This window comes from Monodon monoceros, unplaced genomic scaffold (genome assembly GCF_005190385.1).
Source record: "Monodon monoceros isolate NGI ecotype Baffin Bay Population unplaced genomic scaffold, NGI_Narwhal_1 Super_Scaffold_5, whole genome shotgun sequence".
Taxonomy (NCBI): Eukaryota; Metazoa; Chordata; class Mammalia; order Artiodactyla; family Monodontidae; genus Monodon; species Monodon monoceros.
Window position 1 is genome coordinate 32919725 of NW_021703782.1, and position 27914 is coordinate 32947638.

A 27914-nucleotide genomic window follows, 5' to 3' on the forward strand; every position below is an offset into this window, starting at 1 on the left:
CTGGGCTCTTTTCCTCACCAGCTTGCTCCTGGCCTGGCTCCAGACGACCAGCCTTGGCCCCAGTCCTTCCTAGGGTGCATGCCTACCCCTGCCCAAGTCTTATTTGGCTGGGTCAGAGAATCCACATCTGGGAATTCCAGGCAAAAGAGCCCTGGGCTGAGCTCATCAGGGTCAAACCCAACAACAAATCCAAATTCTCACTTTAGAGTCTGGCCACAGGAGGCCGAGTCTGATACTGGGAGGTTGGCTGCTGGGAATTTCCAAAGACAGTGTGATGGATGCTGGTGAGCCAGCTGCCCCTCACAATGACCCCGCCCAGTAACTAGGGTGCCTTTTGCCTGCCTCAGCTTTGCCCCTCTTTCTTCCAGGGAGGCACCTGGGCACTTGAGAGCATGGGACTCCCAGGGGTGACCTCAGGAGTGAATGCAGGGGCCCCTCTGCATTCCAGCCCAGGCTGGCTCTGCTCAGGCCTCTGCAGATTGATGCTGACATGTACAAGGCTCTGGAGAATAGATGCCCGTTGGAAAACTGGTCAACAGCTCCCATACCAGTGACAGCAAATACCACCGCCGCCGCCACTGCCGGGCCCAGCTCTCTAAGAGAAGAGGTAGGGGCCTTGTCTGATACCCCTCTGTCCCTATAGCCCCCGCTCTCTGCTCAGGGCCCCGGAGGGTCCTGCAGGAAAGCTAGGAGACAGAATGCCAGACAAGTCAGCAATGGTTGTCCTTTATGCGAGTGGTTCCTACAGCTCATGGGGCACATTTGCTGCTTTTCTTCCACGCATGTCTCATGATGGCCCTGGGACAAAGGGCCCGCAGGTGTCAGCCTCTCCGGGTCACCGGTGAAAACACCAAGGCTGAGAGCAGCTTCTGACCGAGGTCACACCACTGGGAAGCGACCCTCCAGCCAGAAGGTCTGCCCCTGATAGCAGTGCCATCCAGGGACGTGGGTGTGGCCAACAAAGGACAAGGAGACCCTTCCTGGGTGTGTGCCTGCCCAAAGGAGGCCTCTGGGCCTGTTGGGCTTGGGGCCATCGATTCCTGTGGGGTGGGTTACTCTTCTCCACCGCTCCTGGCTAAGGCTGCCCCCATGGACAACCTCTATATGACCCCAACCAGCTGACGCCCCTCCTGGCCCTCGGCGAGAGGAGGATAGGGCTAGAGCTGAAGCAGTTTCTCCTCCCATCTGCTGGGGAGCACCCCACATCCCTACCTCAGTCCTGGGCAGAGAGCCTGGGCTGATCAGCCTCAGAGAGGGGTCCACACCCACTCCTGGGAGGGCCTGCTCAGCCCCCTGCCCTGTTCCCGGCCCAGTAGCTGCAGCAGAGGGGGAGGAATGTGCTAGTTCCCTGCCAGAGGGGGTGGGCGCTTCCCTCTTGGCAGTAGCCCGTCCTCAGGAGTGGGGACACAAAGCGGGCATTTAGGGCATCCTCAAAGGCGGCCCAGACCATGAGACTGGGCGCAGCTCCAAGGGCTTCTCCCTGAGAGGAATGACAAACACCCACTCCTCCTGGCCCTCCCCTCCCTCCCCGACACTGGTCAAAGAATGGGCTGGGCGGACAGGCGGTCTGAGGGGCAGAGACCAGGAGCTTGTACGCCTGCCAGGCAGAAGCAGCTTAGAGAATGGGAAGGTCTTTCTGTCCGCAGAAGCTAATCCTCCTAGCCAGAGAACATGTTGTTCGCCTAGGGAGCTGCTGCTAGCGCGAAGTATGGGGCCCTCTCCCGTTAGGAAGAGGGAACGCCCAGGCCAGTGCAGAGGCAGGGGCTTCTGCAGGGACCAAGGAACACGAAGGGAAAGCAAAGTGCCACACGGTTTCCACAGTGTTGCCTCCTGCTGTGGGGTGATGGAAACTGGCGGGGACGGGAGCATCCCGGAAGGCGGTGGTCTCCCAGGGTTCGGGGCCAGTGATGAACATCAAGCGCTTGCCCCCCTTCCCCACCCCGCCTGCTCCAGGGCCTGCTCAGGAAACTCTCCTCCTTCAGGCCTCACCACCAAATCCCTCCCCAGGTCTGGTCCAGTCTACCTTCTCATCCTTCTCAAATCCACTTCTCCATCTCCACTCCACGCTGGTGGTTCAGATCCTGCCATCTCTCCTTGGGATGCCTCCCCAGTCTCCTAGCTGGTCTCCAGCCTCCAGTCTCACGCCTGCAAATCCCCCCTGCAGTGGTTGTGTCCCAGCCCTTGTCAAATTCCTTCAGTGTTTTCCCCTCCGGAGAAGGTCCAAGTTTCCTGGAATGGCTTACCAAGCCCTTTGGGGGCTAACCCTGGCCCCCTCTACAGCTTCATTTCTCCCCATATCGCTCATGCCTCCAGACCTTTGCATATGCTGCTCCCTTTACCATAATAACTCTTTCGAGGCTCATTTTGGCATATTCCTTCATCCAGCACTAATTACCAGTATGACAGTGGGTCTTCTCCATTAGACTGTGAGCACCCTGAGGGCGCTAGACTTAGTCATCTTTGTATCTTTCACACCTGGCAAAGAGCTCTGCACTGAGTAGGTACTTCGTGTTTGCTGGTTGAGTGAGAAAATGAACAAATAGCCGGATTACTTACAGGAGCCATGTCCCACCGCAAACAGATCATTGTACTTTGGATTCCTGCAAGAGAAATAAGAACCCCTTGGCCCAGGAAATGGACATGGCTCTCCCCTGTACAGTGGTGCCTTAACTACACTGTAGACATCTACTGTTGAGCTTAGAGACCTGGGACGATCCCATAAGAATCCCAGTCTCACGTTTTTCCGTAATGCTACGCGTCACCTTCAAAGTGATTAAGCGCGGTAGAAGCGCCCTGCTCAGGGCTTGGCACGCAGCAGGCGCTCAGGGAGTCCAGGTTTTCTGCAATGTCTATACTCACCAGCAGAGGGCGGTGACGGCCAGGCGCTTGGCTTTGTCATTTTGGAACTTCCAGAGAGGCAGCAGCGTACCCTCCTGGTCCCGGTATTCGTCAGCTGCATCCTCGTAGTACTTAAAATCTTAAACACACACAGGCTGAGTCAGCCCTGGGACTGCCACTTTCTCTCTGGACCTCCTTGGCCAAAACAATTAACCTCTTTGTATTTCAGAGTGGGAATAGTAATAGTACCTATCTCAAAGGACTGTTGTGGGGATTAATTGCTAATATATGTAAAGTACTTAGAAAAATACCTGGCACAGAGTAAGCTCTCTACAATGTTGTTGTTACTGTCATTGTTGTTTTTGGAGGTAAATTACACTAAAGTGGCTATGTCCTTGAGGATAATAATTCCAGGTCTGTCCATCTTCATATCCACGGCCAAGCCCCGCTGGAGTGAAGCTGCCTGGCTCCCTCATGGGTCCTTTGAGCTCAAGTTCATCTCCTGTCCTAAACTGTCTCTACCTCCCGTTTCCTCTAACTTAGGAAGAAGCCCCCTCCATCCTTGTACTTGTCTAAACCAGAAATCTTGGTAAACCTTGACTGATCTTTTCCCATCATTTCTCATGTTTTCCTTCTGATTATCTTTTTAGTCCATTCACTTCTCTCCAGATCCATAGCCACTTCCTAGGTTCAGGCCCCAAAAGCCATCACCCAGACTCTTATGCCACCCTCCTAGCTGGTCTCTCTACCTCCGGACACTCCTCCATTCCACATTCTGCAGGATAAACCACCTCCCCTGCTGCCCTGAAAACCCCTTGCACAGGGGCTCCCTGGTCAGACCGAGGCTGCTGGCCACTACTTCCATGTCATTTCCAGCCAACTGTTCACCTACCCTCTGTATCAAACAGCGTCTAAAATGTCCTGCTCCTCCTGAAAACTCCCACTCACTCTAGATCCAGATCAAACTCCCCCTGCTCTGTGAGGCCTTCACTTTCTTGCTGAGCAGAGTTCACCTCCTCCTCCGTCCCAGCCCTGCCTCTCGTCTGCTGAAACGTGTGTCATACAGCGTCGTTGCCTCTCTTTATCCTTTTACCTGTCTCCCCCCTCTGGCAGATGGCTCCGGGGGAGCAGGAAGTACGTTATTTTCATCTCTGGACCCGCAGTCCCTAGCACAGGGGCCAGCCACAGAGCAGACACCTGATGACTGTTCAAAAAAGGGAACAAAATAGATCAACAGAAGGGAAATGGTTCTCGGTCTTCTTTCCAACCCATTAGAAAATGATCCTCTTATCCATCGTGGTCAAGGACATGCCCAGGCACGGCCCCAGCCTCTCTCACAACGCCCCACACTTCGAGGTTTGGGGACTACGTTCAGCCCTCAAAAATGGCTCAGACAAAAAAAAAAAAATTGGAGTGGTCAGAGGCATGAGCCTTGATCACATCAGAGACCCCTGAGCTCAGACTAACTTTGAAAAGACTTCGTTTCAGAGAGGAGATTAATTGGTAACACTTCTCTGTTTTCACTTCTTCCCAAAGGGAAAAGTGTATGCAATTTTAAAAAATCAAGGTTCAATGCATTTTTCTGTGACTGTGTTCTTATAGATGAAAAAGGTTCACCAAGGCCAATTTCTCCATGGATATTAATCATGTTTGCAGCTCTTTGGTGGGCTGATTGCAGAGTCTGGGTTTCAGGAAGCCAAGCTGTGTGAGTGACAAATTCATTCACAGCTGCCGTGTACTTTGACAGCTTTGAAAAGCACTCAAGGTCGTTTTCCAGCCTGAATGATAACAAGGGGGCTTGTTTAGGCTGCTGGTCTTGGCAGCCCTGGTTTCTCTGTCCCATGGGTGAGCAATGAGCATCAAGTCACCAAGAAGAGCCCTGGGCTGTCAGCAGAGGAGACCAGCCAGCAGTGGGGAGCTGCCAGCTCTGGGGAGGCAGCTGCTCCAGATAAATGCACAACCTCTTAGGGAAATACAAGCCACTTGGGAATGTGCTGTTCATGCCATGGGAAGGATTCCGTTTCCCTGGCTCTGTCAAAGACACCAGAATTTCCCAGGCCCCCAGGATTTAAGCGTTTCTGAATCAATCTCTTTCTTCACCTCGTCACTAATTAATCACTCACATAGACCTATTGAGTGTTTATTTGAAATGTCTCTTCCAGCTCAGTGGCTCTGTGGCCTCGTGCTAAAGTGCTTAGGCTATGGATCCAGGGGGCCTGTGTTCGAGTCCTGATTGTGCCGCTCACACCTCACACTAGCTGTGTTTTCGAACAAGTGGTGACATTTCAGCCTGAATGTCTCATCTATAAAATGGAGATGATAGTGGTTTTCACCCGACAGTGTGGCTGTCAGGATGAAATAGAATAATACATGTAAATTGCACAGTACAATGCCTGGTACACAGGCCATTCCCAGGGAAGGCTGGTGCTTGCTGTTCACTGTTGTAACTGCACCTTTTTCTCCAACCCTGATGATGCATTCTGGGTAAGGTGCAGTGAGGCCCACTCTACCCACACCGGAACCTCACCCTCGCCCCTGCCACTGTATTCTGCCCAGTGGTACCCTCCTCCAGCCCTGCTCTCCTCGGGCTGTGTCCCTGCCTGGACAGTATCTTTGAACTCTCTGCAGAGAAAGCTCAGATTCCCTGCGTGACATTCGAGGCCCTCTCTTAAGTGGCCCCGACCACTTCTCCAGCCTGAACTCTCACCACTTTCCAACAGAGCCCCTGTCGGGGTCACTGAGCCTGCTGCCCCTTGTTCCCAGAGTCCTTTCCAATTCATTTTCACCACTGAGTCACTGCTCGTGCTGTCTCCTGCCCAGCACACCTGCCCTCTGCTAATCTCCCACTCAAACTCTGCTTATCCCTTGGCATCCAGCTCAGCCCTCCCTGAAGCCTTCCTTGACTGCTGCCACTCCTCACTTCCCCTCCTCCATTCTTGACGATCCCCAGAGCAGTTTCTGTCTGCATTCTATCACTTATATGGTCCCTAAGCTGGACAGAGTAGAAAACAGAGCACAGAATTAGGTGGCTTAAGACCTAGGTTTGGGTCCTCTCTGCCTTTCACTAGTCAGGTGGCCTTGGCCTTAGCTTTGTCGTGTGTGAAGAAGCGATAAAAATCTCTGCTCTGCCGCCTCCCAGGATTGTTAGAAAGATGCTATTAAATCACTAATGTGGAGATTTTTTGCTGCACCATTGTCAGATCTCATCACCACACCCATTTTTTTCTTACGCCATTGTTCCTGTTTGACCTGTGTTAAGCCTTATCTCCCTAGTGACATCCAGAGAAGGGATTATTTTTTCTCCCCTTGCACCTGTAGGACCTAGCATGGGACACTCAAATACTCGTTTTGTATGAGGGATTTTTTTTTTTTTTTTTTTTTGCGGTACGCGGGCCTCTCACTGTTGTGGCCTCTCCCGTTGCGGAGCACAGGCTCCGGACGCGCAGGCTCAGCGGCCATGGCTCACAGGCCCAGCCGCTCCGCGGCATGTGGGATCTTCCCGGACCAGGGCACAAACCCGTGTCCCCTGCATCGGCAGGCGGACTCTCAACCACTGCGCCACCAGGGAAGCCCCTGTATGAGGGATTTTTAATACAGGTAATAATAGTAGTTGCCAGCACTTTAAGTCTAACCTTGAGCAACATCATCATATGTGTTCTGGTTGACCATCCGCTCCACGATTTTAGCAGCTTGGGTCACTTTGGTGATGTCATCACTCTGTGGAGATACAGGAGCCACAGGTCCTAAGCCAGCATCTGGAAGGTCGTGCCCTGAGCCACAGCCCTGACTTACAATTGGTTCAGCGATGCCTCTTTGACACCACCCACCCCAGATAGCTCTGTAAAGGTATCTCTTTGTGCCTCAAGGCCCAGTTCTCCCCAACATCCTCTTCTGGGAATGCCCAGCTCACAAGTGGCACAAGGAGTCTGCACTGCCATACTTGGCCCCTGGGCAGAGCCTGCCTCCTGCTCTTTCATCCTGAGCTTATCCTGGGGAAGGCGTATCTCTGAGCACAAGACAGGGCATTGAAGAGAGCCCAGGAGGGGTATTAGAGGGGACAGCAGACAGGGTAGGTAGGAGACTTCTTTGGTGGGGACAGAAGTTTCACCAGCCTGAGCAACAAGTGCTCCTGTTAAAGTTCTCAGAGATCTTCTGGTCCAACTTATTTAGTCAAGAGTTGAGGAGGACACCGAGGCCCAGGGAGAGGAAAGAGACCCGCTTCTACACAGGGAGTACAAGGCAGAACTGACTCCTAACCCAGGGCCCTGTCCACGGCCCAGGCCAAGGAGAAAGCGTGAAGTTTCATGTCAGGGGAAAATGACTCATTCTGAACAAAAAAACAAGATCATCATTATGTGAAATTCCATAACGTAAACCATTTAACAGGTTAAAAGAGGAGCAAAGAGTTTGGGGCTGGCAAGAAGGGCCTAAAGAGTTTAGGGCAGGTGGCAGGAATGAACCAGTGGAGTGGACAGCCCTCCAGAGGGGCTCCAGAGGGCCAGGCCCATGGCTCTCAAAGATGAGATTTCCCAGGACTGACAGTGTCAGGCAGTGGTTAAGAGAACGGGTTCTGGGACCACACGGACCAGCATCCCCATCCCATCCCACAGATTAGGAGCTGAGTGGCAACTTTAGGTAAATTACATCTCTGTGTTTTAGAGTACTCTGATACAGTGGGGATGGATAATGCCACCTGGGTCATGGGGTCGTTGTAGGATTAAATGTAATAAGCACCGTGGTGTTAGTAGCCCAGTGCCCGGTGGTGATGGTGATGGTGGTCTCAGAGGAAACATGAGGCCCAGTGTGGTGGGGGATTACTTACAAAGTCACACATGGGGGACTGCCTTTGAGACTCTCTCATCAGTTTGCAAACCGACTCCAAGCTTATTTCAGAAAACTGACCAAGGACATTCACTGGAGTCTTATAATCACAACTCAGAGTTCACCTGGTCCCAGCCACTACCCCCTATTCCCTGACCCAAAGCAGGAATCCTTCCCCCTCAGCAGCTTCCTGGCAAACACCTCTCCCCAAGTCAGGCAGTATCTTGTACGGTAAGACAGCCTGTTAGCTGAAACCTACTTCCCTGGGTCTTATACCCATGGTCCTAACTCTGTCCTCCAGCCATAGAGACTTGTGTGCCAGATGCTAGGTCCTCTGATGTAGGAGGACAGCGCCTCATTCCTCGAGTCAGCACTCCTTCAGGCGAACCCTCCCAGTTCCATCAGCCATGCATGGCATATTAACAGCCACCACCTGTCAACCAGTATCAAGCAAGTACTATTTTAGGTGCTGTGCATATATTATCTTGGGTTCTCATGACAGTCTTGCAAATCAGGTATCATTAGGCTGTCTACAGATGAGGGAACAGGTTTTAGAAAAATCCAGTTCCACAGCAAAGCCAGGATGTACACTCAAATCTGTGGACTCTAGGGCCTGTGCTCTCAGCCCCACAAAGAGAGCCAGTTCCTACCCAGCCTGACCACCCTTTCCTGGTCCTGGGAGACTCAGGGATCCACATGCGCTCTGAGGAGAGAGTATGGTTCCAGAAACTATGCTACTTGAGCAGACACAGCTCTTTGTTGGTTCTGACTGAACTTGTGGCCTCTGAGCCCTTTCCCCCTTTGCTGTCTTAATCTCTCAGATAAGACAAACTTACATTCATTTCTGTACATTTACCCAAATCATTAGTGAGACAGAAACCTGAGATCTACCACTGCAGACCTTCTGACAGAGTATCATGAAGTTATTCTGCTTTCTCTCCTCCCACACACTTGAATTTTATACCAGCCTAATCAGATCTGGGTCTCTGGGAAAGGGGTATCACTCTGTTCATGTGCTGGGCCTCAGCAAAGGGGAAGGTCACTGCCACCCCCAATCTGCTCTACAGATAGCCTTGCCCAGTACTTGGGAGTCCCAGTTAGAGATCAATTCCCTTGGGGGGAGGTTGAATAGAATACTAAAGTATTAACTGTCTATGTTATACCCCCAGTGTCCTGTTCCACTGCATTTCTTGGTTCAGAGGGCTGGAATCTGCCTGCATCACAGCCTTTCGTGTTAGCCAAGCTGGAAGAACCCAGTGTGGTCCTGCCTCCCTAGACACCAACTCTGGTAGGGCTGAGACCCAAGGACAGTTTTCAGTCTCAGTCACAGGGATCTTTCTTCTGGTCTGTGGGTCCTGGTGACTGCAGTTAAGGTTTCTTTAACCAACGTCCCAGAGCCCATAGCCAAACCCCTGATGGACCTTCAAGCGAAACTGGACCCAGTCCAACAGCCCCTCTGAAGCCCCTAACCTCTAGGGAACGGTGCAGGGAAAGTTAAGGGTCTGAACAGGGCAACCTGCAGGGCAGGGACTTATCTTTCACCTCAGGGTTCCAGTACTCGGCATGGTCATGATCACCAAGTGCTTGCTCTGTGATTAAATGAAACTGAATTGGGCAGTTCCTATTAAGCCAGGGCCGGGAACCCTCAAACCTCCCCTAAAATGTGACTTTTCACAGGCATGGAATTGAGTGGAAGTGGGCAGACTTCAGACAAAGGAAGAGTACGATCTGGCTTCTGTTCTGGAGTGGAGCAGAACCATTTCCCTGAGAGCTGTCTGGGAGCTCTCCGAGGTGCTGAACTTGACCCTGGCTTCCTGTGGACATTGTTCTTCCCTCCCCATTGCACGTCAAACTCATCCTGATCTCCCTAATGGGACTCTGGCTCCTGACCCAGCTCTCTCTCTATTGAAGGGACAAATGTGGCCCCTCAGCAACTCCCTGTGGTGACCCTCCCTGCAGTGACCTATCACTGTTAACTTCCATGATGATCTCCAAACCTATGCTGGCTACACCCACAGTGAGCTCCCAACCATGACCTCTATTATGACTCTTGCATAGCTCTTCATGGCAAATCCAACGCAGGGTTGCAGTACCCATTGGCTTGGACTCTATGATCAGCTGTGATCAGCTCTGACTTGGCTCCTGGACATGAAGAATTGAGTGCAAGTAAACCCAAAGACTGAAGGTCCAAGAGAAAATCACCCTTCCAAACCCCATGAACTTTTGGCCAGGGAGGTGGTGCCTTATCTTCACATGCCACTCTGCCCTGGGAAGACTCCCAAGCTCTTCCAGGGTGCACATCAGGCTTTTAATAACATTCATGTCTTCTGTTGCCGCCTAGCCCAACAATCCTGAATTCCTGCTAGCCTCCAGACCTATATAAAATTGGGCTGATCTGTGGAATGCCAGAGGCAGTTGTAGCTCTCCTCACACCTTCCCACAAGGAAAGAATTGTTCATAAGTATCATTAGCATCATGCCTTAAGTGTCTGTGAAGTCCTCACAGACAGCCAGGCTTCTGTCTACCCAGGAGCCAAGGTACCACTCAGTCATTCTCTGTGACTGAGCCATGGGAGCCCTCACCAAACCTGGGACTCCATAGATGTCATCTTCCTCATCGCCATCTTCCCCATTTTTTTAGCCACTGGGGTCTTTGTCTTCTCCTTCTCTTTAGTCTTTTCCTGCTTCTCAAGCTCTTCTATGTAGGCATCATAGATCTCCCACTAGGCAAGGGAGAGATGAGAAGGATCATCTTAGGGCAAAACCTCCACCCAGCCAGCTCCTCTTCAGCCTTTAGGGCTTGAGGAGTCGATCTTCAACCCGTCACAGGTCTTCATAGTATCCTCTACTTGGCCCACCTTAATTATGTATTCAGTGTCTCTCTTCCCTGCTGTCAGCTCTAGGACAGGAATGAAGGGGCTCTCAGAGCACCCCGGGGCTGGGCTTTCCACCGTGCAACCCAGGGGCTCAGTTGTCAGCTGGAGATGCAGTATCGTTCCAGCCTACCACCTCCACTAGGGCAGAACAAGTGGGCAAAGATCAGCTAGCTCACAGTATTCTTAGTGATTTATGAGACTCTGAACTAGGAAATTTTAAAAATGACTCCCCCTGTAGGGATGGGATAAACATATTCGCTCAGGCTGGCTGTCTACAGCCACGAGCAAAACTTATCAGCATAAAAGATAACCAAAAGTAAGGGAACCCCTGCTAACTGTCTCTGACAGTAAGAGAAGCCCAAGGATAGTAGCAGAGGAAGCAGCATGGATCTGAGGCTGGGCAAATGCCCCAGGCCGCACTGTGTGCTCCCCAGATCGGAGCAGCCACTGCTCCCTGGAGGCCAGATAGGCACACTTTACATTTAATAATTCACCCATGGGCCAGTTCTCCACACTGCACTGTACTTCAGGGTTTATTCAGAGCCCTCCAACAACCCTGTGAGGCTGCTCCTCATCCTCATTTGGCAGAGAAAGAGACTAAGGCATTAAGGGTGACATGATTTGCCTAGGATCTTGCAGTGTGAGCAGCAGAGTTGGGCGCTGAGCTCAGGTCACCTGGCACCATATCCTGCCCAAATCAGCATGGCTATCCAGTGGGACTTGAGGCGGAAGGAGTGTCTGCAGGAACACTGAAGGCTGCTGGATGGGCAGGGTCAGAGTGCTAGCACTTCAGAGTCAGCCGTGAGGTGCCACAGGCTGTAGAGAGTCCGGGGGAATGAATGTTTTCCCAGTTTGCAGGAACTTCCAGAAGCCATACCTGTTTCCCCCTTGGACAGTCTTGCCCTGGGCTGATATAGAGCTCTCTGGGTGGAGACCTATTGTCTCATGTGCCTGGAGTTCAGAGACTAGACAAGGAGCAGGGAGGTGGGTGGATGAGGAGGGCAGATTTCCAGAGGGATCCTTGACCACGCCAGTCTCCCTTGTTGCCAAGGGAGATAGACAAGGATACAGAGGGGTAGGGAGTGATGGCTTTTAGATTGGCCCAGGGTCTCACCTGATTGGCTGTGGCTGAAAAGTTTGTCCTGGGAGGAGGCTCCATCTGGCATTCTCGGTCCTAGAGAACAGTGACAACAGGTGACCCACAGAAAGCCCTCAACTCCTTCTCACTTAACCCAATGGTATATCCGCAGGAAAGCATTTTTGTTGGAGCTGAGGAAGGGGTGGGACACAGCACTGGGGAATTAAAGGATGGCCTGGGCAAAGGACAAAATGACATGGTGAAAGCCTAAAATTTCCATCCAGGGCTCCTTCAGAAGAAGCCTAAGCTAGAAAGTAGGGGCAGTGAAGGCTGATTGTGCCAGTTTCAACCAGGAAGAACTCCAAGAGGGGGATGAACAGATCTGCAAGAACTCAGATCTGCAAGAACTCAGCCCTTGGCCAGCCTCCAATGCTGGACCAGAGGTCAACCCCTGGCAGGCCATTGGGCTAATATTCCTCACCTTGAGAAGGTTTCCCCCTAATAGTTGGGTCTGTGACTCCACCAGGGGAATGCACCCCCTCCCCATTGTGTATACCCAAATTACTGAACGTCAGCTTAGGGACTACAGAGGGTGGTTAGGAGCCGCCGAAACCCCACCCTGTAGATTGCTGCCCTCCTCTCAGATTTGTGGAGAACACTGCCTTCACATATGTGAGTCTCTCACCTGAAACCCTGAGAGATTCTTTCAGCCTGGTACTCAGGGTCCTCCACACTTATGAGCCAGGGAACTACCAGCTAGTCTATCACGGAGACCATCAACTTCAGTCAGACTGGCTCCTAATCTTGACTCCCTGGCACATTCTGGCCTCCCCTTCCTTCCCCAAATCCTGACCTTCACTTCAAGGCCCAATTGAAGTTTCAGGCTGTCAGTAGAGCGATCCAGCCTCCCTGTTACTCCCTCTGAACTCCTGCCTGGATGACTTACTGGGACCTGAACACATGCTCCCAGCTCCCCTGGAAGAGTGAAACTCTTCCATCCGCCCTGTCACCTGCCAGGCTGAGGGCTGCTGGGGCTGGGTCAGGCCTGCTCCCTCCCCGCTATGCACAGTGTGGAGCTGCGAGGGGAAGGGGCTTGGGGGAGGGGGGGTTGCTCTACCCGGAGGGGGTTGTTGAAGGTCTGTGAGGCCCTCTCACTGAAGTTGAACTTGTTGGTGAGCTTTCGTTCCTTGGGCTGCTTAGGAGTCATCGATTCTTCTTCGGCCATTTTCTCAGGTGCCTGGAAAGAAAGACCACAGGACCAGGACTCAGCTGTGAGAAGGTGGTGGTGCAGGATGGGGAGTGGGGAGAAGTCGTGTCCTGGGATAGGATGGAAGTGGGAGAGAGTGATTATGCCAGAGGTGTTGGCACCTGAGGTCTCTTGACTTCTCACCTTCAGCCCCCAGCCCCGGTGAGTCACCCCTGAAGCCTCCAGCCATAGCTGGAGCGGAAAAGGGGTGGGATGGAGAGCAACATTATACTGAACCTCAGCGGCAGGCACATCTGTTTGACTCCCAGCTTCAGCTTCCTTGGGTTCTTCTTCTTCTTCAAGGATTTCTGTTTCTGAAGTCACCACCTTGGCGGACTCCTGAGAACCTTGGTAGGATATTGGTGTTGAGCTCAAAGTCCAGCCCACTCCCCCATACCCTGGAGGGGTAAGGCCTTCTTGGTTTCTGCCTTTCAGAGCTCGCCTTCCCCAGGGTTCTCCTTGGCCTGAGCCTCATGGGTTAGCTCCCAGACCTACCCAGGACAGCCAGCTGTTAGGCTTATGTAAGAAGAGGCTCTGCAAAGTTCTGGCTTAGCCATCTCTTCCCTAGAGTGACCAGAGAAAGGGGACCACGCTCTAGGCTGCAGCCTCAGGCTGGCCCAGAGGCTTACCTGCTGCTAACTCATCGAGGTAGTGCTGTCGCCGTCCTTCATCCGAGTCTTTGGGGATCAGGTTTCCGACTTGGCTGAAGTGAACTGCCAGTTGGTCCACAAAGCCGATTAGCTTATATGTGCCTTCCTAAGAAGAAAGGGGCTGAGTCAGACCAGAGGTCCCTGAAACGGCTGGAATCAGAATACAGTCTGCCTTTGTTCTAAAGGCCTAAGATAGTCCATCTATTAACAGAATTATAACTTACTAAATCCTCAGTTAACCTGAAGTTTTCATTGCATTGCCAGTTTAAAGAAGAGAAAGCAAATGAAATAAAGTTTTTTTTAAGTTCTCATGAAGACTTTTTTGCTTTTCTTTTCTTAAAAGAATTTTTTTTTATACAGCAGGTTCTTATTGTTATCTGTTTTATACATATTAGTGTATATATGTCAATCCCAATCTTCCAATTCATCCCACCACCCCCACCACCACCCCCACTTTCCCCCCTTGGTGTCCATATGCGTGTTCTCTACATCTGTGTCTCTATTTCTGCCTTGCAAACTGGTTCTTCTGCACCAGTTTTCTAGATTCCATATATACGCCTTAATATACGATATTTGTTTTTCTCTTTCTGACTTACCTCACTTTGTATGACAGTCTCTAGGTCCATCCACGTCTCTACAAATGACCCAATTTCGTTGCTTTTTATGGCTGAGTAATATTCCATTGTATATATGTACCACATCTTTATCCATTCGTCTGTCGATGGGCATTTAGGTTGCTTCCATGACCTGGCTATTGTAAATAGTGCTGAAGTGGACATTGGGGTGCATGTGTCTTTTTTTATTTTGACGGTACGTGGGCCTCTCACTGTCGTGGCCTCTCCCGTTGCGGAGCACAGGCTCTGGACGCACAGGCTCAGCAGCCATGGCTCACGGGCCCAGCCGCTCCGCGGCGTGTGGGATCTTCCCGGACCGGGGCACGAACCCGTGTCCCCTGCATCAGCAGGTGGACTCTCAACCACTGTGCCACCAGGGAAGCCCTGAGGATTGTCTTTTTGTCTTGTTTATAGTTTCCTTTGCTGTGCAAAAGCTTTTAAGTTTCACTAGGTCCCATTTGTTTATTTTTATTTTTTAATTAATTCATTTTATTTTATTTTTGGTTGTGTTGGGTCTTTGTTGCTGCACGCGGGCTTGTCTCTGGTTGTGGCGAGGGGGAAGCTACTCTTCGTTGCGGTGTACAGGCTTCTCATTGCAGTGGCTTCTCTTGTTGCAGAGCACGGGCTTTAGGCATGTGGGCTTCAGTAGTTGCAGTACATGGGCTCAGTAGCTGTGGCTCACAGGCTTTAGAGTGCAGGCTCAGCAGTTGTGGTGCACGGGCTTAGTTGCTCCGCAGCATGTGGGATCTTCCCGGACCAGGGCTCAAACCCGTGTCCCCTGCATTGGCAGGAGGATTCCTAACCACTGTGCCACCAGGGAAGCCCCTATTTGTTTATTTTTATTTCCATTATTCTTTTAAAATTTTATTGAAGTATAGTTGATGTACAATATTATATAAGTTACAGGTGTACAATATAGTGATTCACAATTTTTAAAGGTTATACTCCAATTATAGTTGTTATAAAATATTGGTTATATTCCCTGTGTTGTACAATATATCCTTGTAGCTTATTTTATACCTAATAATTTGTACCTCTTAATCCCCTACCCTTATATTTCCCCTCTCCCCTACCCCTCACCACTGGTAACGACCGGTTTGTTTTCTATATTTGTGAATCTGCTTCTCTTTTGTTATATTCATTAGTTTGTTGTGTTTTTTAGATTCCACATTAAGTGGTATCATACAGTATTTGTCTTTCTCTGTTTGACTTATTTCACTTAGGATAACATCCTCCAAGTCCATCCATGTTGATGCAAATGGCAAAATTTCATTTTTATAGCTGAGTAGTTTTCCATTGTATATATATACCACACCTTTATCCATTCATCTGTTGATGGACACATAGCTTGCTTTCATATCTTGGCAATTGTAAACAGTGCTGCTATGAACATTGGGGTGCATATATCTTTTTGAATTAGTGTTTCTGGTTTTTTCAGATATATACTCAGGAGTGGAATTGCTGGGTCATACGGTAGTTCTATTTTCGTTTTTTGAGAAACCTCTATATTGTTTTCCACAGTGTCTGCACCAATTTACATTCCCACCAACAGTGTACGAGGGTCCCCTTTTCTCCATATCCTCACCAACATTTGTTATTTGTGGTCTTTTGATGATAGCCATTCTGACAGGTGTGAGGTGATATCTCATTGTGGTTTTTATTTGCATTTCCCTGATAATTAGTGATGTTGAGCATCTTTTCATGTGCCTGTTGGCCATCTGCATGTCCTCTTTGGAAAAATGTCTAGTCAGGTCTTCTGCCCATTTTTTAACAGGGTTGTTTGTTTTTTTAATGTTGAGTTGTATGAGCTGTTTATATATTTTGGATATTAACCCCCTTATTGGTCATATTATTTGCAAATATTTTCTCCCATTCAGTGGGTTGTCTTTTCATTTTCTCGATGGTTTCCTTTGCTGTGCAAAAGCTTTTAAGTTTAATTAGATCCCATTTGTTTATTTTTGCTTTTATTTCCTTTGCTTTAATAAACAGATCCAAAAAAAAAATATTGCTACAATTTATGTCAAAGAGGGTTCTGCCTATGTTTTCCTCTGGGAGTTTTATGGTTTCCAGTCTTACGTTTAGGTCTTTAATCCATTTTGAGTTTCCTTTTATATATGATGTTAGAGAATGTTTTAATTTCATTATTAGTTTATATGTAGCTGTCAAAGACATATTTTAAAATACATTCTTCCAACTCTGAGCAGCTCTGGATTTACCTATCACTGGCTCCTACATCCATGCCAAGGGATCCTGTCTCACCTGTCTAACCAGACCTCAGGGAGGTCACAAACAGTCATCAAACACACCTGGCCTGGCTTTTTCTCCACTCTATTTAATGGATGCCAGGGCTGGATAGATCCTCAGAGACACCAAGTCCCCAGTCCCCCTGTTCCATACAAGAGGATCACAGAAATCTAGAAAAGATTTGGGTTAGGCACTTGTCAAGTCACACAAGGCACTTGCCCAGGCAACTGGGTTCATTCCTTCTTCAACAAATAATTTTTGAATAGACACAATGTGTCAAGTATATTCTAGGTTCCAGAGATACAAAGCTTAGCAAAAGCAGATATGATCCCTGCTTTCATAGAGCCTATAGTTTTGTTCCTCTAGGCTGCCCCCTCTTTTTTTTTTTTTGAGGTACACGGGCCTCTCACTGTTGTGGCCTCTCCCATTGCGGAGCACAGGCTCCGGACTCACAGGCTCAGCGGCCACGGCTCACGGGCCCAGCTGCTCCGCGGCATGTGGGATCTTCCCGGACCGGGGCACGAACCCGTGTCCCCTGCATCGGCAGGCGGACTCTCAACCACTGCACCACCAGGGAAGCCCTAGGCTGCCCCTTCTTTGATCAGCATCCTAGTCCTAAAGTTGACTTTGAGACCAGGGGTCACTTCATTTTTCAAAAAAGTTCTTTCCAACCCTTTGCAAGTCATAGAGAAAATTATTACAGTTGTATGGCACACTGGGGTAAACTCACCAGAGAGGAAACCAACCCATGGGTTGGTACCAGACACAGCTATCCCTGGAGGACTGCAAGAATCACTATTTCTGCATACAGACTGGGATGTTCTGCCTCAAAAAGTCACCACAAAGCTCTTCTTTTCTCAGTAACTCAGATGGATGGGAAGATGGGACAGTGCAGTGGTTAAGAGCATGATCTATGGATGTGGGCAGAATTGGATTCAAATTTTGATTCTACTCCCTATTATCTGCATGATCTTGGGCTTAACCACTCTAAGCCTTAATTTCTTCATCTGCAAAATGAGGATAATAATTAATTTGCAGGATAGTTGAGTATTGAAAATAACGAAAGCAATCTATTAACACAGAGTCTGACACATAATAAGTGCTCAATAAAAATAGTAGCTATTATTATGATGACGATGGAGGGTCCCACGGGAATAAATTATCCATATAGGTATCATTTGAGATTTCACTGTCATCCTATCCCCAGTGGTGACTAGGACCTTCCTCTTCAGTTTAGGGATGGAATTCAGATCCCATTGTTTCTGTGCGAGGAGGAGAGGCATGCCTAGGTCCAAACCATCTGCCTCTTCAGGCCAGCACTTCAAGGGAAAGTAATAGCTTTGGAGACCTAAAGCTCTTGGATCTCAGTGAAGGACCAATGAGATGGAGGCCAGCTCTGTGGGAGGATGCCAGGCAGGCCTGGGAGGCTTTAGAAGGTTTCATGAGGTGAGCCTGCCTGGGAGTCTATGGCTACCCAGCTGACAGTTGACTCACAGGAATCTCTTCTAATAACTGAGCTTCCCAGGGGCCAAGAGAGGTGCATTGACACCAATCCTCTGCCCGTAGCATGCCTCCCATGGCTGGCACACTGAGTCCTAAAGAGACTCTCTTTCAGAGGTCAGGAGAACCGGAGCCCATAGAGTGTATCACAAATCCAGCATAAGCTCAGGGGGGCGAGGCAACTTCTCTCTGCCCATCCCATCCCCTGCCCCTTTACAGGCTGCCTAAGGGATGCCATTAGCACAACTCAGGAGTGGAACCTCTCAAGAAATATGCTGGATTTGTCCTAACCTCTTTGTGGAGGGGGCTGACTACTCAGTCTTGAATAAGAAGCAGTGTGTTAAAAAAACAGTTCACAAGGGAATTCCCTGGTGGTCTAGTAGTTACGGCTCAGTGCCTGGGTTCAATCCCTGGTCAGGGAACTAAGATACCACAAGCCATGCAGCATGGCCAAAAATACTTGTACATGAATGTTCATAGAAGCATTGTTCATAATGGCCAAGATGCAGAGACAATGTAAATGTCCATCAATTGATGAATGGATAAATAAAATATGGTAGAGTCATAAAATTGAATCTTGTTTGGCAATAAAAAGAAATGAAGTACTGATACATATTACAACATGGATGAACCTTGAAAACAGTATGCTAAATGAAGGAAGCCAGTCACAAAAGGTGACATATTGTTTGATTCTCTTTTTATGAAAGAGAATCTGGCAGAACAGGCAAATCTGTAGAGCTGGAAAATGGATTAGTGGTTGCCTAAGGCTGGAAGGAATGGAGGACTGGGGAGTGACAGCTAAGAGGTATGGGGTTTCTTTTGGGGGAAATGAAAATGTTCTAAAATCGATTGTGGTGATAGTTGCATAACCTGTGAATATACTAAAAGCCATTGAGTTATACACTTTAAAATGGATGATTGACTGGATAAGACACAATGATCTTTTAATATATTTTTCTAATACTAGAGAATATCTGCTAATTCAGCAAATATCATAAAATTCTTAAACACTAATAATTAAAAACTAAATACCATCTTTTAAAAAAATAAATGGGTGATTTTATCTCAATATGTAAATTATATCTCAATAAAATTGTTTTTAAAGAAGAGAAAGAAACTGCTAATAGTAGTTGTCCCCAAGGAAAGGAACAGGAGAGGGAGGTTTAATTTCCATTGTATTTTCATTGCTCTTTTGACTCTTAAAATTAGTACCATGGGTTTCTAGATTTCTATTATATATTCAAAACTCTGTATGTGTGTGTCTGTATGTATAGATATGTGTATATATATGTATACTTTTTTTTTAAAGAAGCAGTGTAATGTTGCTTTAGAGTCAATCAAACTAGTTCAAATTTTGCTTTGAATCCTGGCTGTGTGACTTTTGTAATTTGTTTTATCTAATTTATCTTTGGTTTCTATAAAATAAAGATAAAAATAGTTCCTATATCAAAGAAACCTGAGGATTAAATGAGATATCCTATATAAAAGTTCTAATATAGGACCTGACACTGGCACACTGGCTTCTGGAGACCCAATAGTTGATGTTAGTGACAAACACACTGTATACACTGGAAAAGTATTTTTCCTACCAAATTATTCACTTCAGGATTCCTGAAAAGAGTGGCTCTGCAGGGCACTTTAGCGAGAATGAAGGGAGATTCATCAAGAAACTTCAAAATCTCTGGAAAACTCCATGTAAAATCTCAGGGTTTCAGCCAAAGACCTCATTTTAAAGGTGATCTCTATGAGAGCTGAGAGGCTTTTGCAACACAGCAAGTCACCAAGGCAAGAAGCACCTAGAGGCCCCTGCCCCAGAGAGGATGACTTACCTTGAAGCTGTACCTGACGATGTTCTGGGGTGCGTGTGGGTTGTTGGCTGTCAGAATCCGGGTGAACTCCTCCTTTAGCTCCTAAGGGAGAGAAATGCCAACAGGGTCAAATGTAGAGGGCCCCCCACCCCCTCTGATGATTCCCCTGGATGTCAGCAGACATCTCACAACCTAGGTTCTGGGCACAATACATCTCTGAGGCTGGAGGAGGTGGAAGGAGCGAGGGTAGGATGTTGCTTACTTACTGCATCAGTCAAATCCAGTTGGTCAGGGGGTCTAACTGTGGCTTTGGACTGGGCCCATTCATCTGTCCCTTCCCCTACTTCGGTCCCTGAATCTTCATCCTGGACAAAAACCTCATGTGAGAATCAAGAGTGTCTGACCTGCTTAGACAAGCAAGCAGTGCTGTAGAAAGCCCTTTCATTCGCAAATCCTCCCAGAAGCCAAGCTCTGTCCCAATACATAGAACACGAAACATGCAACAGACCACTCACGGAAGAGCCTGAAGGAACTGCTCAGGCCAGAGTTCTCATTGCCTGGAAGATCATAGCCACCTCAGCCCTGGGGTTCTGGACTTAGCTGGAACATTGTGGTGGGTCTTTGGCCCCAGTAGTGGGACCAGAAGAGCTGGTTCCTCCTTACTGCTTCCCATACAGCCTGGACGCTAATAGCCAGGACCAACTGTGAAATGACACCCAGCTGTTCTTTAAGCTACTTCAACTCTAATTCACATTTTACCTTCCAATTTGCCACCTTAAGTTTACTCTTACAGCAATACTCCCAGTACTTGGTAACTTTAAGCCTCATAGTCCCATAAAAACCTTGGAGCAAAAAAATCTAGAACTAGAAGTTTTCCCTTACTCCGATAGACAGTTAAATACCTTGCCAAAGTGGCCCATGACATAAAAAATATTCACCCTCACTGGCAATCAAAGATATGCAAAATAGAACAATGCAATTTTTTCACTATTAAACTGGTGAAGGGTGGTGACCACCTCCCCACGAGAACATGCAGAGGATCTCCTTCATCCCTCTCTAGAAGAGGAGAAGAGGAAACACAAAAAGAAGCACCTGGTGCAGAGCCCAAATTCCTACTTCATGGATGTGAAATGCCCAGGATGCTATAAAATCACCCACCGTCTTTAGCCAACATGTACACACAGTAGTTTTGTGCGTTGGCTGCTCTACTGTCCTCTGCCAGCCTGCAGGAGGAAAAGCAAGGCTTACAGAAGGATGCGCCTTCAGACGGAAGCAGAGCTAAAAGCACCCTGAATCAAGGTGAATGGGAAACCATCCCAATCAATACATTTTGGATACAACAAACAAACAAAGCAAAACAAAACAAAATCTGGTGAAAACTAAATCCAAAACAAAACCAATATCCAGCGTTGGTGAGGTTGTGGGAAAATGGACATCCATAAATTAGTACAACCTTTCTAAAGGGCAATTTGGAAATATTTATAAAAAGCCTAACAAGTATTTATACTTTTTGACCCAAATTTCTATGTATAGGAATTTATGTTAAGAAATATCCGAGGATATGCCTAAAGATTTAAATGCATGAATGTTTGTTGGAGGATTGATCATAATTGTAGAAAAGAGGAAATATTTAAATATCCAACAGTGCGGCATGGTTGAACAAAATTATGGAATGGCCTTAATGAACACATAGTAAAATATTATGCAGTAATTTTATTATTTTTTATTTTTTTAAATAAACATTTATTGGTGTCACTTATGGTAGAAAAAAGTTCCTACACCAGATGCACATGACCCAATTGTTAAATAGAACATTTTCAAGGTGAACACACATCCTTAACCCAGCTTTTTTACCCACTTTTGATGATAGCCAATTCTTCCTTGCCCCCCACCCTGAGACATGTGAGCAACTGCTAATGAAAAGCAGTAAACAGCCACTTGGGCTATATAGCATTTTCAACTCCACTCCAAGATGAAGATTCCAATTACATTCGAGCTTAAGTTCTCTCAATTTTCTCCTAACGAAAGTTCCTGAGTCCAGTTATTTACAATATTACATATGCAGTAATTTTAAGTGATGCTATGAAAGTATATTTATTGGCAATGGAAAGTACTCTAAATATATTATGTAAAAAACAGATTGTAAAATAACATTCAGTTTGATTCTATTTAAAAATAAAGGGACTTCCCTGGTGGTGCAGTGGTTCAGAATCCACCTGCTAATGCACAGAACACGGGTTCGAGCCCTGGTCCGGGAAGATCCCACATGCCACGGAGCAACTAAGCCCGTGTGCCACAGCTACTGAGCCTGCGCTCTAGAGCTTGCGAGCCACAACTACTGAAGCCCGCGCACCTAGAGCCCGTGCTCTGCAACAAGAGAAGCCAGCGTAATGAGAAGCCCACGCACTGCAATGAAGACCTAATGCAGCCAAAAATAAATAAATAAATTTATTTTTTTAAAAAATAGAATCCGCCGGCCAATGCAGGGGACATGGGTTCGAGCCCTGGTCTGGGAATATCCCACATGCCACGGAGCAGCTAAGCCCGTGCGCCACAACTACTGAGCCTGCGCTCTAGAGCCTCTGAGCCACAACTACTGAGCCCACGTGCCACAACTACTGAAGCCCGCACACTGTAATGAAGAGTAGCCCCTGCTCGCCGCAACTAGAGAAAGCCCGCGCGCAGCAACAAAGACCCAACACAGCCATAAATAAATAAATAAAGTTATAAAAAAAAAACATGTAATTTTTACATATGCATAGAAATATCTGGGAGGATACAGCATCATACGTTAACTAAGAGGTTTCCCGGGGTGATAGGCTTAAGGGTGATTTTAATGTTCTTTTTGCTTTTCTTTAAAAATATATAGCTAATATTTCAACAGAAGAAATGCTATTAGCTTCTTGCTGAGAAACTGTGTGGTCTCAGCACTTACTCTCTTCCTGGCTCCTCTGCCCACATTGATGCTCTGAAAAAAGAACAGAAACAGAAGGTAAGTCATAAGTGTATCTCCATGGGAATGTCAAAAACAGTATTACAGGGGGGCTTCTGCCCAGGGACCTCAAAGACAAAGGACATTGAACTTCCCCAAGTCTCACAAACAGTGAGACTTGGTAACAGGTGCCCAGCCAAGGAAGTCCTATATCTGAGGCAACCTGATTCCAGCATCAGTGGGACTGACCCATGAAGAGCAACCAGGTGACTTAGCGCCTGGCATTTCTTATTTGCAACTAGTTCAACAAACATTCTTTAAAACTATATACTAAGTGCTCAGCTCTGTACTAGGCATTAAGAGGATTTTGAAGGCACATTATATTCATAAATATTTGTTTATGATGAAGGTTTGGGTACTTTGTTTTGTACGCTGCTGTCTCAGAATATAGTAGGTGTTCAAAATACTTATTGAATACATGCATGAATGCCATCAAACACATTAGTAATCATGACCCTGGGAAAAATATTTTTCCTTAGCCTGTTTCTTCATCAATAAAATGCATAAGATTGGATATGATGACCTTCCAATTCTAACATGCTAAAATTTTATGTTCTCAAGAACAGCATGCTTGATTCAACTTGATAAACATTTCTTGAGCATCTACTTATGGTCGGGGACTAACCTAAGCAGTGGGACAAAATGACGAGAGATGAGGTCTCTACCCACGTTTGCTCAGAGTCCGTGAAGGTCCGATAAGTGTGATCAGTGCTCCTTATTTACTCACTCGCTTACTCACTCAGCATATGTTCTTTTGAAAGTCTGCTCTGTACCAGCAGTAGAGACGTGTGACCAGGGTGCTATAGGAATGCACGGAGGCACCTACCCAGCGTGGGTGCACAAAAAAGATTCCCCGAGGTGGCTATTTCTTAGCTCAGTATCAAAAGAAAAGTATGGGTCATCCAAGTGGAGAAAATGTTTTTCAGAAAGGCTTTTCAGATGAAGAAAGCAGCATGTACAATGGCAAGAGCAGAACAATAACAGAGATAGTAAAATGTTCCCCCAAACAAACCAACCAAAACTCTGCAGTATATGCACTAAACAAACAGTTGTTTCAGGTGATGGAGCAAGAGGGAGATCAGTGGAGGCTGGAGATGTGAGGGAGGGGCTCTTGGAAGAAGCAGGTCTAGAGCCCTGAAGGAGGGGTCAAGCTAGCAGAGAAGCCAAAGGGCACATGTTGGTGGCAGCATGGCACACTGGGCAGAGACCTCGGCTCCCAGCTCTTGCTGACCACCTGTGTGATCTTGGGGAGGTCTCTGGGCCTTGGTTTCCCAAATGCAAAGTGAGTGAGTTAGATGGAAAGGGCCTCACAACTCTTCCGTGGCAGGGTCTGTGGGAGAGGCTTTGATGGCGGAGGGGAAAAGGATTCCAGGGGGAAGGAAGGGCATGTCTCAGCTTGGGCAGGGATTGTTGCTGGTAGGGAAGGCAGCAGGATTCAGATTTCTGCCAGGTTGCCAAGGTTTCCAGAGATGAGAACCCTTCTCTGAGGCTAAGCCACATGAGCCAGAAAGCTGCTTTCCTTTGAAGAGCCTCTGATCCCTAAGGTAACGAGATGGAAGTGTCGTAACATCCAACAGCTTTCTGGCCCGCAGCAGAGTACTGGAGGGCCAACCCCAGCCCAAGCTGCCAGCCTTAAGTAGGAAACGAGATCCAGTTACCATTGCCCCCCGTAAATATGTCTGTAAAACATTTATCTGGCAATAAAAGAACTGACAAGGCAATTTGAGTGTAATTGGTTTTGGCAGTTGGAAATATTTCAATTAACATACTATAAAAGCCACACTACAATAAATGAAAAACAGGCCAATGAAATCAGCTACAGCCCTGACTTCCCAACCATGGCAAAGGAGATTGAATGTCAGGTTGCCACTTTGGGCCCTTGGTCTTTCAGAAGGAGAAGTCTGAGACAGACAAGGCTGAATTCCTGAAAAGCTTTTGATGGTTCTTCCCTGAAACTGTCAAACCGCAGAAGAAGAAAGCCCAAAGTCCCTCCTCTGGCCCTCAGAACTCTGTCATCCGGCTCCACGTCTCCATTCCAGCCTGCTCTCCCGCCACTCTGAGATGCAGCCCAGCAAGGCTACTCACATTTCCTGAGCTTGGCCTCTGCTTTCCCACCTTTGCTTTTACCTTTCCTCTTGCCAAGAATGCCATCTTCCCCTTCTCTCTCCCTGCTCCCACTATCTCTGCCTAACCAAACCCTACCCATCTAGCCTCCTAGTCCATTATCTACTCCTGACCTTTCTCCTACCTCCCTCTATTCTTCCTGTCTTCACTCTGAGCAAGGCTCTGCCCCGCCTCCCGTCACCACCATAAGCATTGGCTGTTGTGAGATGAAGGATGAAACGTAACTTCAAATAGACACTCTGTTGTCTCTGGGTTTTGGTCTACAAAAGGGGATAGTATTATGAAAAGAAACATAATACTGTGGTGCACATCAGAGGCAGCTGGGAGACTCCAGCAAGGGAGTATCCTTATCTTTTTTTAGAAATTTATTTATTTATTTATGGCTGCATTGGGTCTTCCTTGTTGCGCGCGGGCTTTCTCTAGCTGTGGTGAGCAGGGGCCTACTCTTTGCTGCGGTACGCAGGCGCTAGGCATGCGGGCTTCAGTACTTGCAGCATGAGGGCTCAGTAGTTGTGGATCACAGGCTGTAGAGCACAGGCTCAGTAATTGTGGCACACAGGTTTAGTTGCTCCGTAGCATGTGGGATCTTCCCGGACCAGGGCTCGAACCCGTGTCCCCTGCATTGGCAGGCGGATTCTTAACCACTGTGCCGCCAGGGAAGCCAGTATCCTTATCTTTAAAATGGGCATCATAAAAATACCCTCTGAAGACAATCATAGGCCTGTTATGAGGATTAAATGAGTCAACACACATAAAATGCATAGTGTGGTGCCTGGCCAGAGTCTGTGCCCAATAAATGATAGTTTGTAGCATTATTATTCCCATTTATAGACCCTGCTCTGCCATCAGCCACAGGGGATCTGTGTGGCCCTTTGCTTACTAGGAAGCACTTGCCCTAGGGATGACTAAAAGGCTTCAACAGCTCACATGTCCACCCAAGAGTTCAATGCTGAAACTTGTTTGTTCCTGGAAAGAACAACTCTTCGAAGCGTGCAAACGCACAGATGCTGCATCCTCCTTCCTGGGGCCCAGGAGACTCTGTTTACCATTTCAGTTGTCTTGGTCCTTATTTTAAAACTCACTAACAGGATTCCATTAAGCTAAATTGAAACTAAATACCTCACCAGCCTGCAGTTTCCGTTTCTAAAAGGGTAAAAGCTCGTAGTCCCAAAGGAACGGTAATTCACCAAGAAATCTTCCTCCAGCTACATCGACTGCCTTTCAAATCCTTGAGCCTAGTGCAGTGTCTCAAGCACACAGAAGGTGCTCAATAAGTATAGTTGAAAGAGATCTCAAAATTTTGAAACACTAGATGAAGGGTAACAGGCATTATCATACACTGTTGTGGGTATGCCAATGGACACAAAATTTTTATAGGGTTATTTGGCAATACCTGCCAAAATTTCAAATGCAGATACCCTTCAACTCAGCAACTCTGCTTTCTTGCATTTTTCCTATAGAAATAGTAATACATATGCATAAGATGTATGTACAAAACTGCTCGCGAAACCATCTTTGTGACATTTTTACAATGGGAAAAAACCTAAATATTCATTGATAGGGGCCTAGTTAAATAAATTATGCTATAGCATTCAGTGGGATATTATGCATATTTTTAAAAGAATGAGGTAAATTTTTATGTATTATTATGGAAAGCTCTCCAAGCTTTTTTATTGTTAAATAAAAAAGCAAGTTACATAAACAGATGACCCATCTGCTTACTTTAAAAATGTGTGTGTATATGTATTTGGATGTACATACAAAATTTCTGGAAGAATATATAGATTCTGTTGACAGTAGTTGGGTTCAGGGAATGTGACCGGGGATTGTGGGGAAGGGAACCAATACTGTTCACCTTATACTCATTCTCATGGTTTTAATATTTTAGAAGTGAATGTTCATTACTTTTTTTTTTTTTTTTTGGCTGTGTTGGGTCTTTGTTGCTGTGCGTGGGCTTTCTCTAGTTTAAAAGTGAATGTGCATTACTTTTATAATTTAAAATGCTAATTAAGAATTTAAAAAATTAATACAGTTAAAGAGGGTTTTTTTTTTTTCCTATTAATGCAATGTTAGCACAGTGCTCAGAATGCTGACAAAGGAACATGAGACCAAGCTCATGCCTTCCTGGAAGCCCAAGAGGGAAGAAGCCAATGCTATGGGACTCTTCCCAGATAAGGCTACAGAAGGCAAGGCAGGGTAGGGTTTAAAATCTGAAGCTCTAGAGTTAGCCTTGGCTGGATTCCTGACTCTGCCACAAACTATATATGTGACCTTGAGCAAGGTATTTAGTCCCTAATCCTCATTCTCTCATTTGTAAGGTAGAGAAAAATATTAGTGCCCTCCTCAGATTTGCTGTGAGGATAAAATAAAACAATGCACGATGAGAACCTTACTCAGAGCCCAGCGCTCAGTAAGCACTAAAGTAACAGTGGCAGTATTATTATTTTACTATTCTATCATGGTCTGCTGTACATGGCAATTGAATCTCATTCTGAGGGCATTTATTGAATAGCTGAAAAGAGTGTTGTCCGGGTCCCATGAAGTCTTTATCAGAAAGGAAGCTATAAATCTCAGGGTGTCACAACAGAGGGATGAAAATAAAAATACCTTCCCTTAGGACTTCCCTGGTTTTCCAGTGGTAGAGAATCTGCCTTACAAGGCAGGGGATGCGGGTTTGATTCCTTGTCAGGGAACTAAGATCCCACATGCTGCGGGGCAACTAAGCCCATGCGCCACAACTACTGAGCTCATGCACCTCAACTAGAGAGACTGCGTGCCACAAACTACGTGCCCTGGAGCCTGTGCACCACAACTAGAGAAGAGAAAACCCACAGACCACAACTAGAGAGAAGCCCGTGAGCCACAAGGAAGAGCCCGCACGCTGCAACGAAAGATCCCGCATGCCGCAACTAAGACCCAACGCAGTCAAAAATAAATAAATAAATATATTTAAAAAATACCTCCCCTTCATACAGCACCTTTCAGTTTACTAAACACTTTGGAGTGCATCATCTCATTTGGCCCTTATTCTAATCTTCTGTGGGTGGATGTTGAGTTTCATCAACTTCTTTTCTGAATCTATTATGATATGTCATATGGTTTTTCTCCTTTTTTTCTGTTAATG

General features: G+C 47.2%; 1 protein-coding gene and 1 pseudogene across 1 annotated transcript in view; one reads left to right on the forward strand and one right to left on the reverse strand.

Moving 5' to 3' along the window:
• Positions 1–27914, reverse strand: part of DNAI1 (dynein axonemal intermediate chain 1) — a 59856-nt gene that overhangs the window by 20252 nt on the left and 11690 nt on the right. Inside the window, exons 2-12 of the mRNA XM_029202919.1 lie at positions 22610–22642; positions 19941–20039; positions 19696–19776; positions 13488–13614; positions 13096–13205; positions 12730–12849; positions 11649–11708; positions 10247–10381; positions 6471–6555; positions 2860–2977; positions 2557–2600 (exon numbers count right to left, since the gene is read on the reverse strand). Coding sequence (XP_029058752.1) covers positions 2557–2600; positions 2860–2977; positions 6471–6555; positions 10247–10381; positions 11649–11708; positions 12730–12849; positions 13096–13205; positions 13488–13614; positions 19696–19776; positions 19941–20039; positions 22610–22642 — 1012 coding nt within the window. The remainder of the gene's footprint in view (positions 1–2556; positions 2601–2859; positions 2978–6470; positions 6556–10246; positions 10382–11648; positions 11709–12729; positions 12850–13095; positions 13206–13487; positions 13615–19695; positions 19777–19940; positions 20040–22609; positions 22643–27914) is intronic.
• On the forward strand, positions 20286–20956 carry LOC114883849 (annotated as a pseudogene).